The sequence below is a fragment of the Andrographis paniculata genome, unplaced genomic scaffold, assembly GCF_009805555.1.
Source record: "Andrographis paniculata isolate CXL003 unplaced genomic scaffold, ASM980555v1 Contig32END, whole genome shotgun sequence".
In the NCBI taxonomy this organism is placed as follows: domain Eukaryota; kingdom Viridiplantae; phylum Streptophyta; class Magnoliopsida; order Lamiales; family Acanthaceae; genus Andrographis; species Andrographis paniculata.
In genome coordinates this window covers 4,205,888-4,230,750 of record NW_026137565.1, presented here as the reverse complement: position 1 = coordinate 4,230,750, position 24,863 = coordinate 4,205,888, and the positions used below count along the sequence as shown (strand labels likewise).

At 28.3% G+C, this 24,863-nt stretch overlaps 3 protein-coding genes across 5 annotated transcripts; all 3 read left to right on the top strand.

Moving 5' to 3' along the window:
- Nucleotides 1–1,676: 1,676 nt before the first annotated feature.
- On the top strand, nt 1,677–3,310 carry LOC127247883 (probable E3 ubiquitin-protein ligase ZFP1). 2 transcript variants are annotated; one of them, XM_051269949.1, is made up of 6 exons: nt 1,677–1,777; nt 2,122–2,277; nt 2,348–2,466; nt 2,557–2,625; nt 2,729–2,845; nt 2,931–3,310. In XM_051269949.1, the coding sequence occupies exons 2-6, from the start codon at nt 2,136–2,138 to the stop codon at nt 3,108–3,110; spliced, it is 627 nt and encodes a 208-aa protein (XP_051125906.1). In that variant the 5' UTR covers nt 1,677–1,777; nt 2,122–2,135; the 3' UTR covers nt 3,111–3,310. The 2 variants fall into 2 exon arrangements, with proteins under 2 accessions (XP_051125906.1, XP_051125905.1); XM_051269948.1 differs by lacking the exon at nt 1,677–1,777 and having other exon boundaries at nt 1,787–2,277.
- Nucleotides 3,311–4,791: 1,481 nt separating this feature from the next.
- On the top strand, nt 4,792–8,083 carry LOC127247088 (uncharacterized). Of its 2 annotated transcripts, none has more exons than XM_051268795.1 (7): nt 4,792–5,106; nt 5,811–5,887; nt 6,090–6,239; nt 6,345–6,418; nt 6,517–6,635; nt 7,147–7,230; nt 7,352–8,083. In XM_051268795.1, the coding sequence occupies exons 2-7, from the start codon at nt 5,881–5,883 to the stop codon at nt 7,359–7,361; spliced, it is 444 nt and encodes a 147-aa protein (XP_051124752.1). In that variant the 5' UTR covers nt 4,792–5,106; nt 5,811–5,880; the 3' UTR covers nt 7,362–8,083. The 2 variants fall into 2 exon arrangements, with proteins under 2 accessions (XP_051124752.1, XP_051124751.1); XM_051268794.1 differs by having other exon boundaries at nt 4,793–5,106; nt 7,342–8,083.
- A 7,848-nt stretch (nt 8,084–15,931) lies between these two features.
- LOC127247121 (basic leucine zipper 61-like) lies at nt 15,932–18,127 on the top strand. Its single transcript, XM_051268839.1, has 4 exons — nt 15,932–16,616; nt 16,982–17,072; nt 17,174–17,300; nt 17,380–18,127. The coding sequence occupies exons 1-4, from the start codon at nt 16,120–16,122 to the stop codon at nt 17,502–17,504; spliced, it is 840 nt and encodes a 279-aa protein (XP_051124796.1). The 5' UTR covers nt 15,932–16,119; the 3' UTR covers nt 17,505–18,127.
- Nucleotides 18,128–24,863: the final 6,736 nt, after the last annotated feature.

Sequence of the window (24,863 nt, the reverse complement as noted above, 5' to 3'; positions counted from 1 at the left end):
TCTCGTGTTTAATTTTTTATTAATTTATAATAAATTGTAGTTACATGCATTTTAGTTTTCAAACTCAAAATATATGTGAATTTGATTGATTAAATTTTAAGCAGTAACTTTGGCTGTTACATAAATTATATACCAAGAAATAAATGAGTAGCTAGCTTGCTAGGGTTTGAGATAAAAACAAAAAACAAGTAAAACAATTAGGAGATAATGGAGATAGATTTCACAAATTTAAAAGAAGATTACAACATATATTTTTGAAAATTTTGTTTACATGTTTTGTTTTGAAATGAATTGTTGATTTGAATTTTAGTTAGATAGTATTTTAAAAAATTTGATTTGTGGGGTCATTGATTGAAATTGATTTGAAAGAAGATGATGATTTTAGTTTTTGTTTAAATATTTTGATGCGATATTTATAAGAAAAAACTAATACATTTTTATTGAGAATCAAATAAGTAGTACTCCATCCTACTCTTTTGAAATAAGTCTTTGAGATTTTATAGTAGATCAAAAAATAATAGTATTATATTCGTTAGTAGAAGTACATAAGAGATTTTGATATTTTTATCTTTAACATTTTTTATAAAGTAATTGTACTTGTAAGGCTATGTTTGTAATTTAAGTAAAAGTTAAGGCTATTTTGGTATTATGGTAGGATTACTTTTTTTCTAAAATATAAAATAGATACTTTAAAATAGGACCATAAAAATGGTAAAAATGATTCTTTGAATTAGAACTGATGGAATATTGATTTTCATTTGATCTTTGTAGAAATAGATTTGGTGTAACATAATTTATTTTTTTTTGTAGCGTCGTCCCTTTAACTTTTAAATTGAAAATGACCAAATTGATGATTTGCACTAAGAACATGAATAATATTTTGAAGTTTTGGCATGATCTCGAATAACTTCTCTTTGATTTCAACATATTTTGGAGTTTTGATCTTTTCAGCAACTTAAAATATATTCAAAAAAATTATTAATTTCATTAATTTATCAATCAATATTAGATTATTTATCTAAATTAGTGATTTTCAATGAATAAAGCTTTGAATAATACAGAAGTCTAAAGAGATTAATTGTTTGGCAAAGAAACTTATTTATTGGGGAGAGGTGGTCTTTGTTTTTTTTTTTTTTTTTTCGAACGAGATCACATAGCGCATTCCAGTCGATGAGAAGATGTAATGATATGTCCTTTTTAATAAGATGTTTCATTTTAACTTTTTTTTTTTTTTTTGTTTTGAAAAGATTTAATTATATATATTTAATATCTACAATTTAATAATAACAATAATAATAATAATAATAATAATAATAATAATAATAATAAATTGATTGATTTGTAGGTCTGATGACATTTAAGTTCAAGTGTTGTGTGGAAGCAAAGTTTAGGTGCAAAAACGACAATACAACTATTTATGCTTCTTTCATGTCAGTCTTCCTAACTTTAAGTGGAAATCATGTAATCAAAAAGCCATATCTTACTTAGATTGCGACTGTTTCTTTGCATTTTACTCTAAAACTATACTTTCCAATTTTTATTAAAAAACACCATTCGGTAAATAGTCCAATAATGACTAACAAAGATTATTCTTTAATTTATTCGAAAGCAAATTCTTTTTTAATTAAAAAAAATCAATCTTCACATTGACTCAGAAACTTCACATATAACCCATTTCTTCCCCAAATTTCTCAAACCCTGGAATGAAATAAGTATTGAAGAAGTTTAATCTGGTTCAGTTCTTGTGCAGATTTTGGAGGTTTCTCATGATAGAAAGGTTAGCTTTCATTTCCATTCTTGATTGATTATTTACCAGAATTAAATTCTCAGAGTTAAATTTTGGGGTTGGTGAGGAAACTCTGTTCTTTGGTGTTTATGAGTGTTTTCATCCATGGCTAATTGGGTAAATATTCTTAAATTCAATACATTTGTTCTTGAACTTATTTTTGGTTATTTCAATTTAAGTTTGTTTAAGCTAATTTCTTCTTTACTTAGTCAATTCAAGATTATGCCTTCGATCAATGTAGTATCTTTTTACATTTATATACATAAATTGTTTCGAGCCATCGTTTACTTCATCTAATATGGTATCGGAGGTGCCCCGGAATATACATTCTGTAGTTTCTGATCCTGCAATGCCCGGACAATACGACAATACTTCATTCTTCGGTACGCCACATTACAATGTCATCCATCCGCAGCTCCTCGCGTCAAATCTTGATTTACCTTTTGCTTCGTTGTCTGAATTTCATCATCCTCGCTCGGCGCCTACATCAAGTATTACAACTTCCCTTATTCCATTACATTCTAGTCGACAAAATTCACTGAATCGCCGATATATATGCAGACAGATGCTCGTGGAACACATCCTATTTTCAGTCATTTGGCGCTCGTCGAAGTGAAATTATTACCGATCCTAATTCAAGACAACACACCAATCTTTACTTTAGAGTTTTTCCGGAAGATGTAATTATAATCTAACCTCTTCTTTTTCATTTTTTTGTTATTTCGACTATGCATGAATTTCTAAAATGCTTGACTAGAATGCCTTCTTAGGAAGTTGCTATACTCGAGATTCCCAGCTATGTCGAACTTAGAAATTCCTTCGATCCCATGTCTTATGAGGTAATATTAGAGTCTCGTTTTGTTGCAGATTTTTATTAGTTTAAACTTTTAGGTGAGACGATCATTTAATTTAAAATACCTTCGTTTTGATGTCATGTTGTAGACAGAACTGTCCGAGGAATTCGTTCGTAATAACTTAAAAACAAAGAGCTTTACTTCCATGTCGACTCGTCTTCTTCGTCGCGATCCGCCGGAAATAAATTTGTGTGTCATATGCCAGGTATCGTATCGTAATATCATGTTGTCCAGTTGTTCAAATCATGTTGTAATATCATCGATATATGGCAATGTTTGTTCGATGGCAGGGAGATTATGAAAATGAAGAATGCATAGGACAGCTGGATTGCAGACATGAATACCATGAACAATGCATATCGAAGTGGCTTCTTGTGAAGAATACATGTCCTGTCTGCAAATCTGCAGCTTTGAGCGTGAAGAAGACGACAGTTTTGCGAATATCCGAGGCAGAGGAGAAACCTGCATAATCCTAATTATTATGCTAAAACGAACACGAGTTTGGTTTTATTATTATTTTTTTACAATGCAATTCTTATTTTCTTTTTACAAAAATACACTTTTTAAGTTAAAATTTAACCATGTGCCAATTCCAAATATGTTGCCTTGGCCATGGGATTTCTCGTCATTGTAACGGTCAAATGATTGAATATAGTAATACTCAACTTTATCTTTACTTGCGTTTCCAATTTTATTTTTAACGATTTCATTTTTAAAAAATATATAAGGTACATTTCTTTTGCAAAATTTTTTCAAATTTTACTATTTGGATTATACGTTTTTCGAAAAAAATATATTTTTTCTTCTCACAAAACATCTCATTAAATATTATTTTCATATCAAACTCAAATCAATTTTTTTCCAAACTCGTCAAAAGAAACATGTATATTTATTTTTATTTTAAAAAATAAACCTATTATGTATTGACAATATTTAACGAATGTGCTTAAAATATTACTATGAGAGAAAAATTTCAATATTATAATTATCAATTTTGTTGCATTCAATATTATAATTATCAATTTTGGTCTCATTCAAAAGTTTTTATCAATGTTAGTCCCAAAATGGTTGATTGGAACTGAACACAGCCAGCTGTGTTGATTACGGCCCGTGTTCTTAACACAGTCGTTGTTTATGACCATATTCTCAACGCAACCATGTTCTAGGTTAGGTTCACGACCCTGTTCTCAACACAGTCATGTTTTAAGTCATGTTCACGACCATGTTTTCCATATAATCATATTGTAGGTAATATTTATTATTATTTTTACTTCTCGATTAAAATTATTTGATATATATATTTATAATTCAAAAAAAAATAAAATAAAATAAAATAAAATAAAAATTTTTTAAAATAATTTAATACTAAAGAAGTATGTGTCAGTACAAAAAAAAAATTATAGTTCTAAAAATAAGAACAATCAAATATTGACGATAGTCCGTAGTGATGACGGTCAGTAGTAGTCCCGACTATAAAGAGAATTGTAGGATAAACAAATGTAAAGATAAATTTGATTTAGAATTAATGTTCTATTTTATATTTAATTTTTTTAAATAAATAAATAATATAATTTATATTGTATAAAAATATAAATAAATTTATCATAATTATTAAAATATTCGGGTTCGAGTCCGGGTGAGGCGGGTTTATAGTAAAACCTGTAACCCGCTCCGAACCCGGCCGGGTCTAAAACTCAAAATTCATAACCGGCTCCGAACCAAATTTTTTAGACCCGAACCCGCCCCATTAAGACCGGGCCTGGGGCAGGTCCGGACTAACCCGCCCAATTTGACATCCCTAAGAAAATGTACTACCTCCATCCGACTTAAATAGTTTACTTTTCTCTTTTTTTTAATAGTAATTATTATATTAAAATTTAGTATTAATTAAGAAAAAAATGACAAAATATTTCTATTAGTATTTTAGAATAATATTTGTACAAAAAATTATATAAAAATATTTTTAATATTAAGTAAAAAAAAAAAAAAATTGTAACCATTGTAAGTATTTGAGGGTTTTGAAGCAAAAGAAAAAAAGTAGAACCAAGAGGTCCAAGCCCAATTTTATCATTAGCCCATGAACAAAAAGAAAAAGATCCAAAACCAAAACCCTAAACCAATAACCCGCGCCCACGCCCATGATCCGAATAAACCACAGAAACTAACCCAATCCTATGTTCGTTCTCTCTCACGATTGCGCCATCAACGAGCGCGATCGAGCAGGGAGAGTAGGCACCTCTCCGGCGCCGGTCAACCTCGATTCCGGCGATATAGGCGAGAGAGAGAGAGAGGAAGTTTGTGCTCGCGCGAGAGAGTGTTGTGCAGTGAGCAGCAGGGATTGGATTCATCATCCGGTGACGCGCACGAGCAGTGGCGAAATAGGCTCGATTAGTGAGTGGCAAGCAGTGGTGGAAAGCTCTGTCAACGCTCGGCGTGGATTACCGGCTGTTTTCATCGTTTATTTTGGTATATGTTTTCATGTGTGGCTGTTCATGCGCTTATGTGATCTTGACATTAATTTTACTGTCTTGTGTTTCAGTTTCGTAAGAGTTCTATAAATTTAGTTGTTCGGAGTCAAATTAAATCGAACTAAGCTAGGTTTTGTCCTTGTACACAACAAGCTACCTGAGAGAGTGAAACCATTTCATTTTTTACATGATTTTCCTACTCGATTTCTAATAGACTTGAATTAAAATAAACTTTATGCTTGTTATCTTTTGATACACTGCAAAACCTTCTATATGATTGCGATCATGATTTTAACGGTATACCAAATTAGAAGAATTTGGCAGTCTGACTGGGCACCTCACTTCATTAATATCCATTTGGACCAATCAAATTAGCTCAAAACTGAACTTAATTTGCCAATTATGAAGAATTTAGTTTTGCGTTATTAAATAGAATGCTCATCCAATGACAGCTTGAGCTGAGAAGCTAATTGTGTAAACAAATTGGGAAATTATGATGCAATTAACCTGTATAGAAATTGATTGTTGAGTGATCATCTACTATGAGGTTAATTCTTCTTTTCAGGTGATATTATTTTACTGATATCTTCATATTTTTTTTTTTTTGTTTCAACTCATACATATATAAATGAGTTGCTATGTGTTTTGAACTAGATATTAACATAATCTTGGATGGTTATATGTTCTTCATTTATATTTCAGTGTCTAAATTGTTACTTGTGGACCCGAAGCGTATCATTGAGCACTTTTTGTACCGGAACAGGTCCTCACCATGGATGGTATGTGGAATTTTATATTTCAAGCATTTTTTTAATAAAAAATCATTTCATAATTTTTTGGATATTCCAAGTTGAAAGATTAAATGGCAGAAGTGACATTCTTTGTAAGAATTATCCAACAAATTCTGTTAAGAGTTAACAATTGTAGTGAAATGTGGTTTGCAAAAGTAGTGAGTTGTTTTCCTTTATACATGTGTTTCAGTGGATTCTAAACCTACAATGGAGGAAACTATATTGGTGGGTGATGATCTCATGACGGGACCGCCCTCACCCATCATTCCACCTGAAATAGCATCTCATGTACTAGAAGGTGTTAATCTATGCGATGGAATTCTGCGGAATCTGTTTTTGTGTAAGTCTTCCTCCTTTGTCTTCTGGGAATAGAAATGGCATCAGGATGAGACACTAATTTCCAGAGGACAAATTCTTATTTAATTTCATTGCTCTTGTATCATAGGTCTTCAAATTAATGATATTGAGCCATTTTGTCAAGATGAAATTGCATTATACAAACAGTGTGCAGAGAGAAGGGTAAACTTGGATTCTTGATACTGTGTTCTCAATCTTCCGTTCAAAGGAAAAAATAAAAATTCTTGCCCTCACTCAATGGAAGGATCTTCAATGTATAGGATAATCAATTGAGACAACGGCTTCAAGATAGTGAACGGAAATTAGGGATGTCAATGCCTTTGGAACAAGCAAAGGAAAGATATAAGAGCTTAGAAGCAGAAGCATCATTGTTGGAAAGGTATGTATCATTAGCTATGATTAAATGTCATCATATAAGATTAAATCACATTAATTGAAATTCATGAGTATAATTTCACTAGCTTCAAGATGAGTACATTGTGCTGATTCTTATTATTAGGCAGAATCCTGTTACATATTTTAGAATGGTTTCAGGAAGATGACAAAATATCTTCTCTGAATAAATTTGTTATGCATATGATTAACTTGGTATTTTTGTCGTTAATATGTATTATTTATAAATGTGCAACAGGCTTCTTATTTACTAGCCGTGCCATTATCACGCCAATTCTTGAAGGAATAGCTAAACCAGTCAGTTTATTTACCGTAGATGAATTAAGGAACCGCAGGAGCCATTGTTGTTAAAGTCTTATCTGCACCACCTATTCATCTAGATGCAATTTAGCCCATCTGCCTTGCATACGAAATGATTGGATTTCACTCGGAAATTGGCATTTAAATTCAAATTTTAATTGAGCTCAATGTTTATCTGTCTACTCTTCGTCATATAGGCGCCTGATTTTGGCAAGTGGAGTTGAAGGCGTGGAAGGATTTCGCCAAAGATGGAGTCTGCACGGTCGCCTAACTGATACAAAGTAATGTTTATATTTTTCTAAAGCATAAGCATTACTGCATTCATACAAATCCTACATCTTTGGCCACTTTGCTGATGATGTTAATGACACAACAACGAAACTACTGCGTAGGAATCGACAGGATGCCTTGAAGCAAGGATTGGAAAACCGAAAGGACGAGTCAATTGGCGAATCGACCAACAAGAAGAGATGGTTCTTTTGGTAATGACAACATTCTTTTATCACATCTTTCTCCTCTTCTTGAGATGCCTTGATGAAATTATTATTAGATAATATAAAGATGCACGTGCCTTGATGAAATTATTATAGTATTATATTTAAAAATTTATTATTATAGTTAAATGTAAAAATTAAAAAATAAAGGAAATTTAATTATAAAGATCTTAGTTTTGATTAGGGAGTCCATAAAAGGTTAGGAACAACTTGGAAGTACACATCTTTATAGTTCTAACTAGCAATTATGTCACCAATGTCAAAATAAATCATGTATAAATCATTACTGTTGGAACAACAAAAAACTTTATTCATGTTTTTAGGCAAAAGATTTGGGGTGTGTTTGGTTGTAATTTTAAATTCATTAAAATACTATTTAAATAAAATTTCAAATCGTGACGAGGGGCTCTATTATTCTTGTTGTGGAGAATTTATGATATATTATACTTCTTAAAAGTGTTACGGTGGAATAATTCACAAGTATGATTTGTATGTTCATTATTATAGTATGTTTTCAATATAATTAATAAGTATAGTAAATAATTTTTTACTTAATCTCAGATTTTAATCGACTATAGTAAATAAATAAATTAAATATAATAACATAGGATAATTTACATAATAAATGAAAACCACATAATTAGGTACACATTGTGTAGGCTATTATCATGCATTGCATGTGAACGTCTAACGCTCTGAATACCAATCCACACAGTATTACAATTACTTACCATTTCCAATCTATCATGCAAAAATAGCAAAATTCCTATCAAAGATCGAAGATTTTTTTATTCCCAAAAAAAAAAAAAAAAATTGATCACAAAAACAAAAATTAAATTTTTTTAGTCGGTAACCCTAAAGACCAAAATAGACCCAAAATAAGAATAACTGCAATTTTAAAAACAAAAAAATAAAAAGCCTTATTTGAAGCTCTAAACAATCTTTTAGATGGCCGGCGCATAGTAAAGCTATTACTTTGACTGGTATTTTCATATTAAATGCGCAATTTTCATTAATTCCGAGCATAAATACAAGAAGGCGAAAATAAAGTGAATGAATCAACAATATATATATATATATATTTATGACGTGGGAAAAACTGCTATCTGAAAGGGCGCACCGATAAATTCTAGCTGAATCTAATACCCTACAAATTAGATAATCACACTAGACGAACCATATATGACAGATGAACTGAGGTTCAATCATTTAATGGTCATATGTAGATTGTCACCAGCAGAGTATACGTATAATCATAGTAACAATTCATTTAGGTTCAATTAATCATAGGTTCAATTCCTCAGGAAAAATACTTCATACTATTTTCGTCCATCTAATTTCAAACTATCTCTTTCATTTTTAAAAATAAAAAATAAAAAAATCATACGTTAATATCAAAATACCTTTAACTTTAATTAGAAAATATCTTTTTTTGAGACGGACAAAAATGTAAAATAGCATACTTCTTATGAGACGGAAGGAGTATCTTTCTTTTTAAAATTTTCGCGTCCAAATGAACTATTTTTACATAATTTGGGATTGCAAAACAAAGCCAACATAGAGTTGGGGAAAAGCACGAAGGATGATTAAGACGAGGGAAAAGGGGAAATAAAAAAATTTAGTAGTAGGGCAGAGTTGGTGGCTCCTCCACGTGCAATAATTTGATTACCGGACCCGACCCGACCTGACCCAGCCCATGTACGTACGGCCGGAGAAGGAATTAATGAATGAAGAAATAAATTAAATTTTTTGGGATCATTGAAAATTAGACCTAAAAAAAACCATAACAACACAAAAACCACAGACAGTGACATTGCCTGATTTTATTTATTTATTTATTAATTAATTAATAGGTCAGAATCTTTGGCTTTTTGTTTACATTTAAAAGATATATTGGAAGAGATATTTGATTTATTTTTCAGAGGTATCCTTGAATTGAATTGAATGAATGTGAGTTTGTTCTTCACACCACATGCACATGCATATGCACATGCTTGCTGCTTCCAGTCACCACTAGTTTCTTTATTACTATATTATTATTTATTATTAATTATATATATACTTTAATGAATTTATTCTATTGCGTGACGATAAAATCTCCTTCACATGATCATAATGGAAAATCCTTTTATTAATTAATTCATGGGATATTTTGGTTAATTAGTTAATTATTATAAACATGACACGACAGGAAACGGAAGCATCTTTAATAATAATAATAATCATAATAATAATAATAATAATAATAAATGGTTTAGTGAGACAGAAGCTGCGCTGCTTGTTTGGCACAACCTTTGAACTTTGCACTAATCATTATTAGTGTCTCCCTCCCACCCTAAGCACTATATATATATATATATATATATTATAGAGACAGATATATATATATAGAGAGAGAGAGAGAGAGAGCATGCACTCAGTTTATATTTTGCCACGAATTATTACATTTTTAATTATTTTAATTTGATATATTAATCTTTTAAATTTAATAATAGAGAAGCACTAGATCAAATCATTAGTATATGAGTATGTTTAAATTTTGATACTACTTACTTATGCATTTATACTATCAGGTTTGTTTTTTTTTTTTTTTTTTTCTGATTATAGTTTGAAGAATGTTTGTATTTTTTTAAAAAAATATATGTTATAATAAGTTATTTATCAAATATAATTTTAACAAATTATACAATGTAGAGGTTAGAGAGAGAGAGAGAGCATGTGGGGATGAGGGTGAGAGTTGGGAGACAAAGTAAAGAGGAAGGTGGGGGCTAAGAACACAGTGCACATGGGAGGGTGGACATTTAATTTTATTATTTTATACATCTAATCCTAATATATAATGTTAGTGTATATATATATATATATATTATACAGTACAAAATAATATCTATAAATATATGATTTTACGAAATTGCATCAAATTTTATATATTTTAAAATTGCATCAATTTTTTTTAATAATTTAATAAACTTAGCATTTAACTTCATCGATCGTCCTTATTTAGCAGGATTTGATTTGCACACGTCCCAAGTACAAAAGAGTTTAAAAAAATATATTATAAATTCTTAAAATTTAACATATACTCATTTATTTTTTATATTCAGCTTCAAGAAACAGTAAATATACATAGAAATAGTTGTTTTTCTCTGGGTTTTTTTTTGCTGTTTTTTAGGTTAAATATAAAATAAATGAATATATTTGTAATTTTAGGAGTTTAAAATTTGAGATTATGAAACTTATTCGCAATTTGGACGCGTATAGGTCAAACATTGTTAAATAAGGATGGTCGAAGATATTATACGAATAATTTATGAAACCACGAAGAAATTTGACACAGTTTTCAAAATATGAGAGATTTGGCGCAATTTCATAAAACCACAAATAAATTTTGTACAATTTTGTCGTGTATATATATATATATTATAGATGTGTATATATATATATTATAGATGGATGCCCTTTTAATTTTCTTACACAGCTCATTTGTCCATATGTAATCTCTTTGAGGAGTAGTTTTCAACACTAATATGTATTTATATATGTATTCATATGCATACATTTTTGTATCTATAGCTGTGTGTGTAGAGCTATAGTATGGAATTTTCATGATTTTTTTTTTTCTTCTAAAGAATTTCAAATCAACAATATTATCTCATCCAACACAATTTTTACATCATAAACTTCAAATTTTAAGATAAACCAACATTGAAACAATAGTTGTGTTTTTGTTTGTGAGGTTTGTGTTTTTTTAATAGCAATTTTTGAAGTGAAATAATGGTTTGATATAATATAAATATATATTAATATAATATTTATGATGTAAAATTAATTTTTGATGTAATATAAAAAAAAATAGAAAAACAGATATTTATTGGAACAATTTTATCAAAACTCTTAGAAAATCCTACAATCAAACACAAACTAGATGTATTTAAAATTGATCTCTATTTTATATATACAAAAAAATATATATTATTTTTACATACTCTTTCAATTATATTAATATATTTTGTCATTCAATATTATTATTTATTCACTCTTTTATTAAGTAAAACTATTTTTGTACTTGATGGAATCTTCTTGAATCTGTAAAAATAATTAAAATGTAATTTATTTTTTATTAAGCCGAAAGAATAATGTTAAACTATTTTTGTACTTGATGGTACCTACTTCTTGAATATGTAAAACTAATTATTAAAATGTAATTTACTTTTATTAAGATGAAGATAACGTACTCTGCCGCCTTCAGTGTATTTGTCCAAGGGAAAAAAATATAATAGTAATAATATTACCTCCGTCCACCCTCAATCTATCCATTTGTATTTGTTGTCATTGTTTTTAATATTAAAAATATTTTTATATTTGTATAATTTTTTGTTACAAATATCATTACATTAATATTATAAGACACCAATAAAAATATTTTTATCATTTTTGTATTACGTTTTAATATAATAATTAATATTCAAATACTAAGAAATAAAAAAAAAAAAAAAAAAAAAAAAAAGGAGAAGTGAGGCAGAAATACTTTCATGTCACCTAAATTTGTACTTTTTTCTCGTCCAGTCACCTAAATTTTTATTTTTTTTTAATTAGTTAAAGTTTTAAAAAAAAATAGAAAATATGGTAACAGAAGTGCACATCCACGTTAAAACTTATACCCAAAGTTTGAGCACTTTTCTTTTTTTTTTTTTTTTTTTCTCAACGGAGGCAATAATATTTAGATATTTCCTCCGTTTATTTTAAAAATATATAATTTATTTTTAACGTGGAGTTAAAAAAATAATACTAATATTTTAATTATAATATATAATTGAAAGTAATTTAAAAATAATTTTGTTATTATTTTTTAGTGTAAAAATAATAATATAATAATAAAATAAAAATATATTTATAGAAAAAAGATAAAATCCATAGTTATTAAAAATATAATTACTTTGTAATTAAATAATTTAAAATAAAAATATGAATATTTTGTTAGTCGATAAGAGTAACATTCTCGTAATCAATATATCTATTTAATTTATTCATTTGATGTATTTTCAATCTTCTCAAACAACAATTATTACAATGAAAGAATATTTCAAAATGTATCTTGAAAATACTCCAAACAAGAAACCACAAGAATTTCTAATTCTCTCTCCGTCCCATAAATATAGTTTTAATTGAATTGGGTACAAAATTTAAAGAATATTGATATTATATTAATAGTGAATAAAAAGTATGAATAATTTTTTTTTTTTCCTTGTGAGTGTATTAATGTAAAAAGTAGTGACAATTGTGTAATAAAAATGAAATAGTAGGAGTATTGAAATAAAACTATTGTTTTGACATGGTTAGGGACGGAAGGAATATATTACATTCATCTACTATTGCTTCACTTCAAAAATATCAAAATAAATATATATATATATACATATATATACTTTCTTTGCCCCTGTCCAATATATTATTTTTTTTTTTTTTTGGTAATAGATTATATTTATTAATTAGTGAAAATATATAAAATTGTTTTGATATTTTTTTTGATTCAAAGCAAAAAGTAAAATAAATAATTTTATAAAAATTATGAGTATTTTGATATTTACATATGATTATTTTTATTATAATTAAAATAATTTGTTTTAGTGGGACAAATAAAAATGATAAATCGAATATACATTGAATTAGAACTAAAAGAGTAAAAAGAAATTATAACATATAATCCAATATGATTTGCATGATTGTAAAATAGACAAATTAATACTCGGTCCTATTGGTTTGAAGCCATCACCTTACTGTTAAACACCCAACCCCCACACCATTAGGTTATTCTTACGGAACTAATTTTTTACCATCAGTTCTTTGTTAATTTAAAATTATTAATTTTTTTTTTAATTTATATCACAACTTATGTACCATGGTTCAACATTGGGTTTGTTTATTTAGGGGTGTATTATTAATCCATTTATCTCTAAAGAAAAAAGATTTGGGTGTGTTTACTTGTGAAATTAGTTTTCGATTTTACTATTTTTAATTTTTTTAAAAAAAATCAAATCAAACACTAAATTTTTATTTATTTTATTACATGAAAATCTAATTTTACATTTAAAACACTATCAGAAAATTAGGTTATAGTTGCGGTAAAAAAAGTCACGATTTTAATACAAATTTGTGACTTTTTACTAAAAAATCACAGAAAAATATACAGAACCATTTCCGTGGAATTTTGCATGGTGACTGTTTTTAAGTGGTGACATTTCTGTGACAATAAGTTATAGAATAATATCATGACATATCCGCGATTTTATATAGCAACAGAAGCTGCAACAAAATTTGGTAAATATTTTATAATTATGATATTTTCGTGACAATAAGTTACAAAATAATACTATTACACCTCTGTGACTTTATATTAACAAAATAATTACTTCGTACCACACTAGTCGAAGGGTTTCGAATTAGTGACCTTAGTTATTAAAGACTTAAACGACTTTGTCATGCCATATTAGCTATCTACTTTAAATTATTACTTTTTATTTGTTATTATATTTTAACTATATAAATATTATTGATTATAAATTTATCTTTTAAAATATATACATATTTATTTAATATATCATCATAATTTTTTTTAAAAAAAAAATTGAATAGCTACGAACGATTTTGAATAAAGATATTGAAGATGATTTTATTATTTTTTTATTACTTTGAATAACTACGAATAATAATAAAAAAAATTATAGTTATTTTCGTTACTTATGTTGTGACATTTGATTTTAAAAAGTCACGAAAATTATACTATGACAATATCAATAATAATTTAAAATGTTGGAAATATTTTGGTTATTTTTGCCGCAACTTAAAATAGTCTAGAAAAAATTTTGTGACAATTTTTGTGACAAAATAGTCAAAAGACACGGAATGGAAATATCTTGGACATTTTCGTTACATAAGCCGCTACTTTAAATAGTCACAGAAAGCTGTTTGTAACTTTTTCTGCAAATATTACTTACTGAATAGCCAAAACAAAAAATTGTGACATAAATTTGTCACAAAATTACTTTCTGTGACTTCTAATTGTCACGGATTAAAATTTGCAATAAATTTTCGCAATTATCAACCTTTTTCTAGTAGTGAAATATCACATCAACACATATTTATATCATATCAAACAACTATTTCAATTTAAAACTTTATTATTCAAAATCAAAACCAAAAACTAAAACCTCACAAGTACACACACCCAAATAATTTTATAATAATAATGACAATATTTTTATACTTCCTCCGTCCCAGAACTATAGTCTTAATTGAGTTGAGCACCAAATTTAACTAATATTGATATTATATTAGTAGTTGGTAAAAAATATGAATAAAATTTTTTTTGTCATTGTAAGTATATTAGTGTATAAAGTAACGGCAATTGTTTAATAAAAATTTTTTATGGTGACATGGTTATTTATGAAAATAAGATTATTGTTTTGGGACGGACAAAAATAGTAAACAAGACTATTGTATTGGGACGGAGGGAGTATTACTAATGTCGAGTCGGACGAAGTATATTTAAAGGGTAAATTGTTTTTTAATCTCGTATCTGACTCACTTTATCATTTTAGAATTTTAAGTGAATTTTATCTGAAAATAGTCCCGTAAATAAAAAATTTTCAGTAAAATGGTCCTCTGGTGCCAAATTCACCACGTTGACCCGTCGTTACTGACGTGGTGCTGACGGAGTGAACATGTCATTGCCTCGTAGATGTCACGTCAACGGCACGTGGATTTTTTTTTATAAAATATTTTGGAAAATTATTTTTTTAGTATTGTATATGACCTTCTTTATCATTTTTAGGACATTTAAGTAGAATTTGTTTCAAAATAGTTCAGCAAATAAAATTTTTCGCTAAAATGGTCCCCCAACGTGGCATCTACTTGGCGATGACATGTCAACTGCGTCAGCGCCACATCAACAACGGCTGCCAACGTAGCGAATCCGATACCTTATGACCATTTTAGCAAAAAAAAAAAATTCCTTACGAAATTATTTTGATACAAAATTTAGTTAAAGTATTAAAATAATAAATGAGTTAGACAATAAACTAAAAAAAATCAATTTAGCCATATTGAAAAAGATAAATAAATAAAGAGGATATTTGGCGCCAGACATATATGAATGGAAGAGCAGAGGGCAAAAGTCACATCGGCACGTGCTGCGCTCATGATTCCCTTCCCTACCCTTCCCTTCTTATTAAACTATTCTTTAATTCTTTACTTTCCGTTGTTAATGGCGACCTCATCTCATCTCTTCCCCTCTCGCATATGACACTTCTTCTCAAATCCAGCTGTTGCCAGCTGTCCCATCTCCCCCTCACCCCCACCCCATGTGCATTACCCCCCCCCCCGCCCCCCCCCCCTGGTAACTATATAGCATCTCCACATACAAATATATATATATATATATCCTACATATTAATTAATTTCAGCTTTTATATATATATATATACATATCCTTCAATTCAATAAAGATTCCAACCTCTTGCATTCTAACTGTCTCCATTCAATCGGCTAAGCCTAACCCTCCCTTCCTATTTTGCCTTCCATTTCCGGCCGTACAGTTCTTGCAATTCCCCAACCCGACCATTCCAATTATTCAATTTTAATTTGATTTAAATAATTAAATTTGTGTCTTTAATTTGCATGGAGCAATTGCCTCCGAAGCCCCCTCTCCCCATGAACTGGTCTTCCTTCCCCTTCCAGATGGCGCCGCCGCCGCCGTCCTCCGCCGGCTCATGGGTCGACGAGTTCCTCGACTTCTCCGCCACGCGGCGGAGCGCCCACCGCCGTACAGTCAGCGACCCCATCGCCTTCGTGGAGGAGCCCAACAGCTGCAGCAACAATAATGGCTTCGACAGGCTCGACGACGAGCAGCTGCGCAGCATGTTTTCCGACGACGTCGCCGCCGCCGGACCGCCGAATAGAACCTCCAGCGCGAACCCCTCCTCGCCGTCCGATCAGAACAGCGACAATGACGACAGGAGGTTCCCGGCGGACCACCTCCACCGCGCGCAGCTGAAAACCGAACCCGGAGAGGTGGACAGCTCATGCAACGCCACCGCGGACGCTCCGTCGCCGGCTAAATGCTCCGACAACAATAATTCCGGCGACACCATTGTCGACCCCAAGCGGATCAAGCGGTACGTGATTAATTGTATATATTATTAAAAATATATATATTTTTAAAATTCTGTACTATCAAAACTTCGTAATAGATTGGTAAATTCGATAAATCATCAAAATGATCATATAAATCAGAATTACGTCTAAATCAAGCCATAATTAGGTAATTAAAATCCCGATGTGTGTCATGAATATAATATTCCTGGAAAAGTTGCTTATAAAAATGAGTAGCCGACTAACTGGATCAAACATTATATATATTTTAAAATTCAATTAATTATTAATTTCATTATTCTGCTAATCTTTTGTATGACAAAATATATTATACAAAACATTTTATTCCGTTACTAAACGTGGGCACAACAACAACATATACTTTCAGAATATTGGCTAATCGGCAATCAGCACAGAGATCAAGAGTGAGAAAGTTGCAATACATTTCTGAGCTCGAAAGGAGTGTGACAACGTTACAGGTACATAAACATTACTATTATTTTAATTAATTATATATTTTACTCGAATCAAATATCATAATTGCTAATTATTTAATATATATATAAATAAATTATTAAAGACTGAGGTATCAGCATTGTCTCCGAGGGTTGCATTTTTGGATCATCAGAGGCTTCTTCTGAATGTGGATAACAGTGCTCTTAAGCAGCGGATTGCTGCTTTGGCACAAGACAAAATATTCAAAGATGGTATATATAAATTAAATATTGAATATTAATTTATTTACAATAAATATATATAAACAATAAATAAATAAATTTTATGCAGCCCATCAAGAAGCCTTGAAGAAGGAGATAGAAAGGCTGAGAAAAATCTACCACGAGCAGAACATGAAGAAGGAGAAGATGGAGAGTGAAGCCGCCGCCGGCGACGATCCGCCGCCGGCAGCCTGATTGGCCGGCGGGATGGCTGTACAGAAGAAGATTAATTAATTAATTATAATTAATTTAATTTAGCAGCAAAATATTATTCTTCTTGATGAATTCTTTCTTCATTTTTTGAATTCATTATATTAGCTGGGCAGGCATGCGATCACATGGCCTGTCCCAATCTTTCCACTAATCTAATGCCGTAGTGGGCCCGGCCATCTCTTGTCCTGTCAGAACGACACGTGGACAGCTGCAGATGACGTGATTTCTAAATTACTGCTTTCCATTGGTGGGTTTGATTTCCTTCATTAATTTAATCGAATCAGTCATCGTCGTCGATTTTTTTTTACAAAAAATGTAATTAATTGATCGATCGATGCTAACTTGACATTAGTCTCTCTCCAGGAGACAGATTCCTCCTTGTGATTTTTTTTTTTTTTCTATTTTAATTAAGTGGATTATATATATGTTTGTTAAATTATTGTTGAAATTTAATCATCGTCGGGTATTTGTATTATTAGGTTGTGGGGTTTGGTACTGAAGTCTGTTTTAAGGTTATGTTAGAATTATTAGTGGATCTTTGGGTTGGTGAATTTGTACACTGAATTTGTTCATGGTTATTTTGGAAAGCAGATTTTCTCTGTTGAGTTTGTTTTAGAGTTCTTTTTCTTTTTTTTAACTATTATAATATTATGCTATATAGAAATACGTAGTGTATAATCTATATATTGTATGGGATTGTGTATATATTTTGTTTGCTAAAAGTTAATAATATGTTATAACATTGTATATTATATTATCATATTGGTTATTTATGCGATCGACTACTTCACATACTCTTCCTTATTAGTATTTTTGTATTTTTTTTCATATCTAGACTCTTCATAAATATTCTACTCTTAACAAAACTTGAACCACTTTAATGGATCATTTCATCTAGAATTGATGATAAATATAGATTTGATGCCAAGAATATAGAAATTGATGAGTTTATCTCATTTTTTGGCATTTTTCTAATTTTGTATTTCTAACATGTCTTTCGATTCTAATTCCAGATCCATGAACAAATCATAACCCAAAAAAAAAAAATTTGTATTGATCAACATGTTGTAGTATTAGAACTATCTTTTTTTCTTAATATATCATACAATACGATCATAACTTATATATATACCGTTATCAATACCAACTATTGCTTTTATTGAAGTAAAACCCTTTCTTTTTATTTTTCCTTTTTTTTAATCTTATACATATTCCACACAAACATCACCGCATATAATGACAAACAATACATGATATAAAGAAAAATAACATAATTTTTATTAATATAATATAGATACAATACATAAACTAATAACAGTTATAACATAATCTTACACAGCACACAATATTATTAATTTAAGCACTGAGAGGTATTCATACAGCATACCTACAAGTATAAAATAATAATACATGCTTTTATTTAATCTATTTTACATAAAAACAAGTATTGCATGCCTGCTTTATCTTAACTGATTGGAGCAAATCAACATAATATCGACTTGCCCCAATCACTACTGTAACCATTCCCCGACTTGATCGCATATATATATACCTTCATATATTTTATATATATATATATATATATAATTGGTGACAAGATTGTAAGGCATATATATATATATATCAGTCTCTCCCGGGAGTAGAACGTCCCGATTGCATGTTGAATTCAGGAATGGGATAGGCATGGTGGTTTCCTCCATTAAGATTGCTGTTAACATCATTTCCCTTATAATTATCCTCTCTAATTTGCTTGTGATCTTCCGCCGCCGCCATTGATATCCCCGACGATGCTATCAGTAAGACCAGCACGATGACCGCAGTTGCCCTTATGTCAGCCATATATATCTCTCAGATATGTTCCCTGCCATTATTCATAAATTCGATATGTTTTCAAACATGTTTTAGCACTTTGCCCTAAAGAAAATAATAATAATAATAATCTGTAAAACAGCATATTCAAATTTTATTTTTTTATAAAAAATATTATAAATGATCAAAAACACATGTTTTATAAATATTTCTAAAAGCAAACTTAAAATGTGATAACATCATACATTCAACCTGAGAGAAGAAAACCCTAAAATAAGACGTTTTTTTTTTTATCTGAAAATTTTGAATCTACGCATCCCTTAATCTGTCCAAACATCAATTAGTGTGTGACTGTGTTGATTAAGACAGTAATAGTTCTACAAAAATTGAAAAAGAAAATGGATTTCAATTACTTACTTTGGAAATAAGTGTTTTGTTTCTCTAAAGTTGAGTTGTTAATATTTTAAAAAAGAAGATCGTCATCCCCTATTTATAGTTGCTGCTTGTCTCTGAAAATAAAGAAATAAAAATCTAATCGAATGTTACATCCACCAAATGAAGCAAAATCAAGTGGGGTGTCTTCAAATTGCACCATTAGCAGAAATTAAAATAGATTCTTAAGTGAAGACAATGATGGATTTGAAGGAAAATATAAATTAAACCTGCCTCCAAGAATAAGCATCAACCATAGTGATGTCCCTATTGTTCAAGTGGAAACAAATTTTATTGCAAAGAAAGTCAAATTGATTACAGTGAAAGACCTGCTATTTTTGGATTGTGATGCCTACATGCATATCATACATTGTCATCTAATCAAGATCGATATGATATTTGTGAATAAGCATTATGATCAGCTGTATTTAATTTAATTGCAATGGCTAAATGTCATAGATTCATAATGTAGGAGCATTATATATATGTATTGGTGCCTCTGCAAGTAAATCCTTTACAACTTGATGGTGTGACACCACTTTAATTCATTTTCATAGTGCCATAACACTGCCAGAAAAAAGAGTTTTAGGTTCGGAAAATTTCCTCGGAATTTAAACTAAATCCGATACTAATTTTGTATAGGCTCGGAATCTGTCTCGAATTAGTGGCCGAAACAAAAAAAACCCGTTGCTATTTGAAGAGTATCGTAAATTATAAAGCTATTTTACATAGTCTTGAAATTTCCGAGATTATTTAGAATAGTTTCGAAAATTTTGAAACATGAGTGTTTTCGAGCGAGTAAATGAATTTTGATATATCTTATAAAAGATAGTATATTTTAACAAAGCCAAAGTGTGTCTAGTAATGACCTTATTATTCATCAATTTTTAGTTTATTTAATAGTTTTATGTCCTGCTAATTTAAACTTTTGGTGATTGAAAAAATTTATTGAACCCTAAAAATTAATTTTAAAATATTGTATACCTCATATTTCAGAATAATTTTTTTATTATTAATTTGTCTTTAAACACTAAGTCTCTTGTTCACATAGTATATATATATATATATTAATAAATACTTTTTATTATTTATTTTAATATGATTTATTCTGATAACTTATAAATTTATTTTTATAAATTTAAAATAATTAAATATTATTTTAATTTGTAAATTGTGTTAATTTGTTAAAATAAAAACAAAATAGAAATTATTATTATTATTTATATATTTTTATCACATAATTTTGTATTATAATGAATATATTATAATAAATTTATTTAAACTTATAAATCTGGTAAAAAAATTAATTAAAAGTTAATCTAATAAAAAATTCATTTAGGGTGTGTTTGTTTGAAGGATTTTGGAGGATTTCCACTATTCATCCAATTTTTTCCCCCAAAAAACATCAAATCAAACACCTATTTTTCATTTTTTATATTATACTAAAAATCAATTTTACATTCAAAACATCACATCAAACTCTATTTATATCACATCATACAACTATTCAAATTCAAAATTTTTACTATTCAAATCCCAATCCAAAGTCCAAACCCCCAAACAAACATACCCTAAGCTTTGTTCTTTTCTATTTTATATTTTAATAAAAAAATGTTCATATTTTTTAAAAATATTTATTTATTTATTTACAAAACATCTAAAAATAACAAAAAAAAAACATATATTTGAATAAATTTTTTATAATTAATTAATAACAAAATTATTTTTAAAAAAATACAGCAAACTGAAATAATGTAATTAAATATTTTTAAAATAAAATATAAAATATATATAATTTTCAATTTATGTATAACCAAATAACACCAACCAACTGTTTACTTAATACTTTAGCACAAAGTAATACTCCCTCTCTCCCGGAGCTAAATATCGATTTGTTTTTTTTACGTAGTTTTAGAAATATTAGTATTATATTGGAATATAGTAGGAATAAAGTAGAAATGACTAAAATAACGTTATTAGTATGTGTGATATAAAGATAATGACATTTGTGTAATATATTGTAAATTGTAAGGGTATTTGTAATGTTAAGTAGATAGTAACTAAAAAAGAAAATGAATACTTTGTCATGGGATGGACTAAAATGGATAAATGAATACTTTGTTATGGGATGGACTAAAATGGAGAAATGAATACTTCGTTATGGGACGGAGTGAGTAGTTAAAATTGACAATTAATTGTCATACATCTCAATGCAATATGTTTCGCAAATATTAATGCATATAGTATAATCTTTTCGTCTCATATATATATATATATATTCATTTGCTTTTTACACAAAATTTTAGAAATATTACTATTATATTGAGATAAAGTAGAAATAAACGTAAAAAAATTAAATTAACCATATTAGTATTGTATTATTTAAATTGAAATTAAAATACAAATCAAACATGTTGGAGTTTGCTTGTTTTTTGAAATGCTAGTCTTTTTATGTGAAGCAGGAAATTGTAGTAATATAAAAATATAAGTGCATACAATATATTAATATTTGAGAAAAATATTGTTTTTCTTTTTTATTTATTTTTCAACAAAACAAACACACTCTTGTCTATTTTCCTTTCATCATTATTTTTTACTGTATTTTATTATTACTATTATTTGCTTTTAATCTTAAGTGTCAAAGAGAGGGAGAAATTGAATTTGCCTTACACAGTACACACTACAGACTTGGGTATTGATTCTTAACAAGGCCCAATTGACAAAAATTAAAAAAAGTTATTTGGGTAAGTGCATGGGCTTCGAACATTTTGGTACAAGATCTTAATATAGTTAAATTTTTTATTTAATTTTTTTTGTTGGGAATCTGCGTTCCTTTTGTGCAGTAGATTTTGTTTGATTTTGTTGGATAGTGATTTGATAAGTAATAATTGGAGAGATGAGATTATTTATATTATTAAAATAATTTATATTAAATATAAAAAAATGTAATAAATATGAAATGTGATGTTTTTCTTTTATTAATTTTCTTTTCTTCGTTAACAAAAAAAAGGGAAAATAAAAAGACAAAAAAAAAAAATTAATTATGGCAGTAACCTACCGTTAAGTGCGGAAGAATAAGTGGAAGAAACATTTCTTCAATGCAAATTACGTTTGCTATATAATAATAAAAAAATATATAACCGACGTGAAAAAATATGTCAAATACCAAAAGTTAACAAGCGTTAATGACAAAAATATGTCATGCGCGTAGACCGTCCGGTGGCGTGCAGTACATTACAAATCGTCCGAGAATTACGTAAGACCGAAACAGAAATAAGCAGATAAGTATGCACGGCCGTGCCCGTGTGATGGCAATTGACTACGGCTCATAACTATAGAACTAGCATAATACAGGTAAATATGCACAACCATGCACGTATGGTGTAAATGGACTGCTTCGCGTATATATTATACATGAAAGACAAGGGGTATGAGAAGGCTTACCATGGTCAAACCCTACATACTAGCTTGCAGTTTTGTCGCCTAGGATGTGGTTTCGCGCGCATTCACAAACTCACGGTAACACTAGAGTTGGTTTTCCAAACTTAACGTAAAAGGAACACACCCTGATGTCTATTATAATATAATAGTAACAATGTACCATTACACAATATATACTATATTGATCTCAATATAAAAGCTACTCCCCCCTTTCCATCTTAATTGAATAGTTTGATTAGAGATACGGTATTTAAGGTAAGAATATTTAATTAGTAAATAATAATGAGTTATGATATTATTATATTATTTTTTATATAGTTAATAATATTTATAATTTTAAAATAAAAATAATATATATGATTTAAAAAATTAAAATATATTATTAAATATTTAAAAATATATGCAATATGGATATCATTTTGTAGAGAATAAAATTTTCTATAATACAAGTAAATAAAAAAATATTTTTTTAATTTATAATTAACATAAATAAATTTCATAAAAGATGTGTAATTTTAAATATAGATAAAAATATTTAATTTTTTATGAGAGATAGAAATATAGAAGTTTTGAGTGGTTCTATGTCATTTATTGATGTTGTATATTATGTAGTAATTAAGTTGATTTATATTTGTTAAATATATTTTGATTTAATAATCTTTAACAAAAATAAAAAATTGTCAATTGTCACGGGACAAATAAAAATGAAAATAGTGTCAATTGTGAACGGAGTATATTAACACACCATACATATAAATTATAAACTAACAATAAATAATAGTATATCGTATTAATTCAAGTTATATGATTGAAAATTCATATTCATATGTTATCAACATAATATTAATGGATACTCGAACTATTTTTTTATTATATACTACCTCCGTCCGGCTCTAAGGGTCTTATTTACTTTTTGCATATTGATATTTGAATATTAATTATTATATCAAAACGTAGTACAAATTAAAAAAAAAAATCAAAAGTATTTTTGTTAGTGTCTTGTAATACTAATAGAAAAACATTTATACAAAAAATTATACAAATATAATGATATTTTTAATGTTAAGCAGAATGACATAAAAGATAGATATAACCGTTAGAGATGGACGAATGAAATATATATTTGGAGAAACCTCTTACACGTGAAACTTATTCAAAATCATTTTATTTCTATTTTTCTTATGAATAAATAAATAATTTTATTTATATTTAATTTTTTTTTATTTTTTATAAAATTAGTTTATATTAATTATAAATAGTTATTTTATTTATTTATATTATATAAAATTTTATTCTATATTTTTGTATTGAGATATATTATTTAAAATATTTAAATACTTATTTTAATTTTTTTAATCATATTTTTTTTATTTTAAAAAATAATAATAACATTACTTATATAAAAAATAAAAAAAATAATATTATAACTAATATAATTAATTTATTAAATTATATTACCTAGAACCGAGTCGGAGGACATATTATTTTAAATTTAAAATTATAAATAAAAAATTTTTAAAATAAATTATCATCACAATAATTCAGCGTGGCGAATCAGCATAGTAGGGATGCAGTCGAACTTCAAAATGCGGGCCCCACGAAATTAACTCTGCGCTCTGATGTGATATAACAAGTGCATGACTCGTGATCCCAAATATA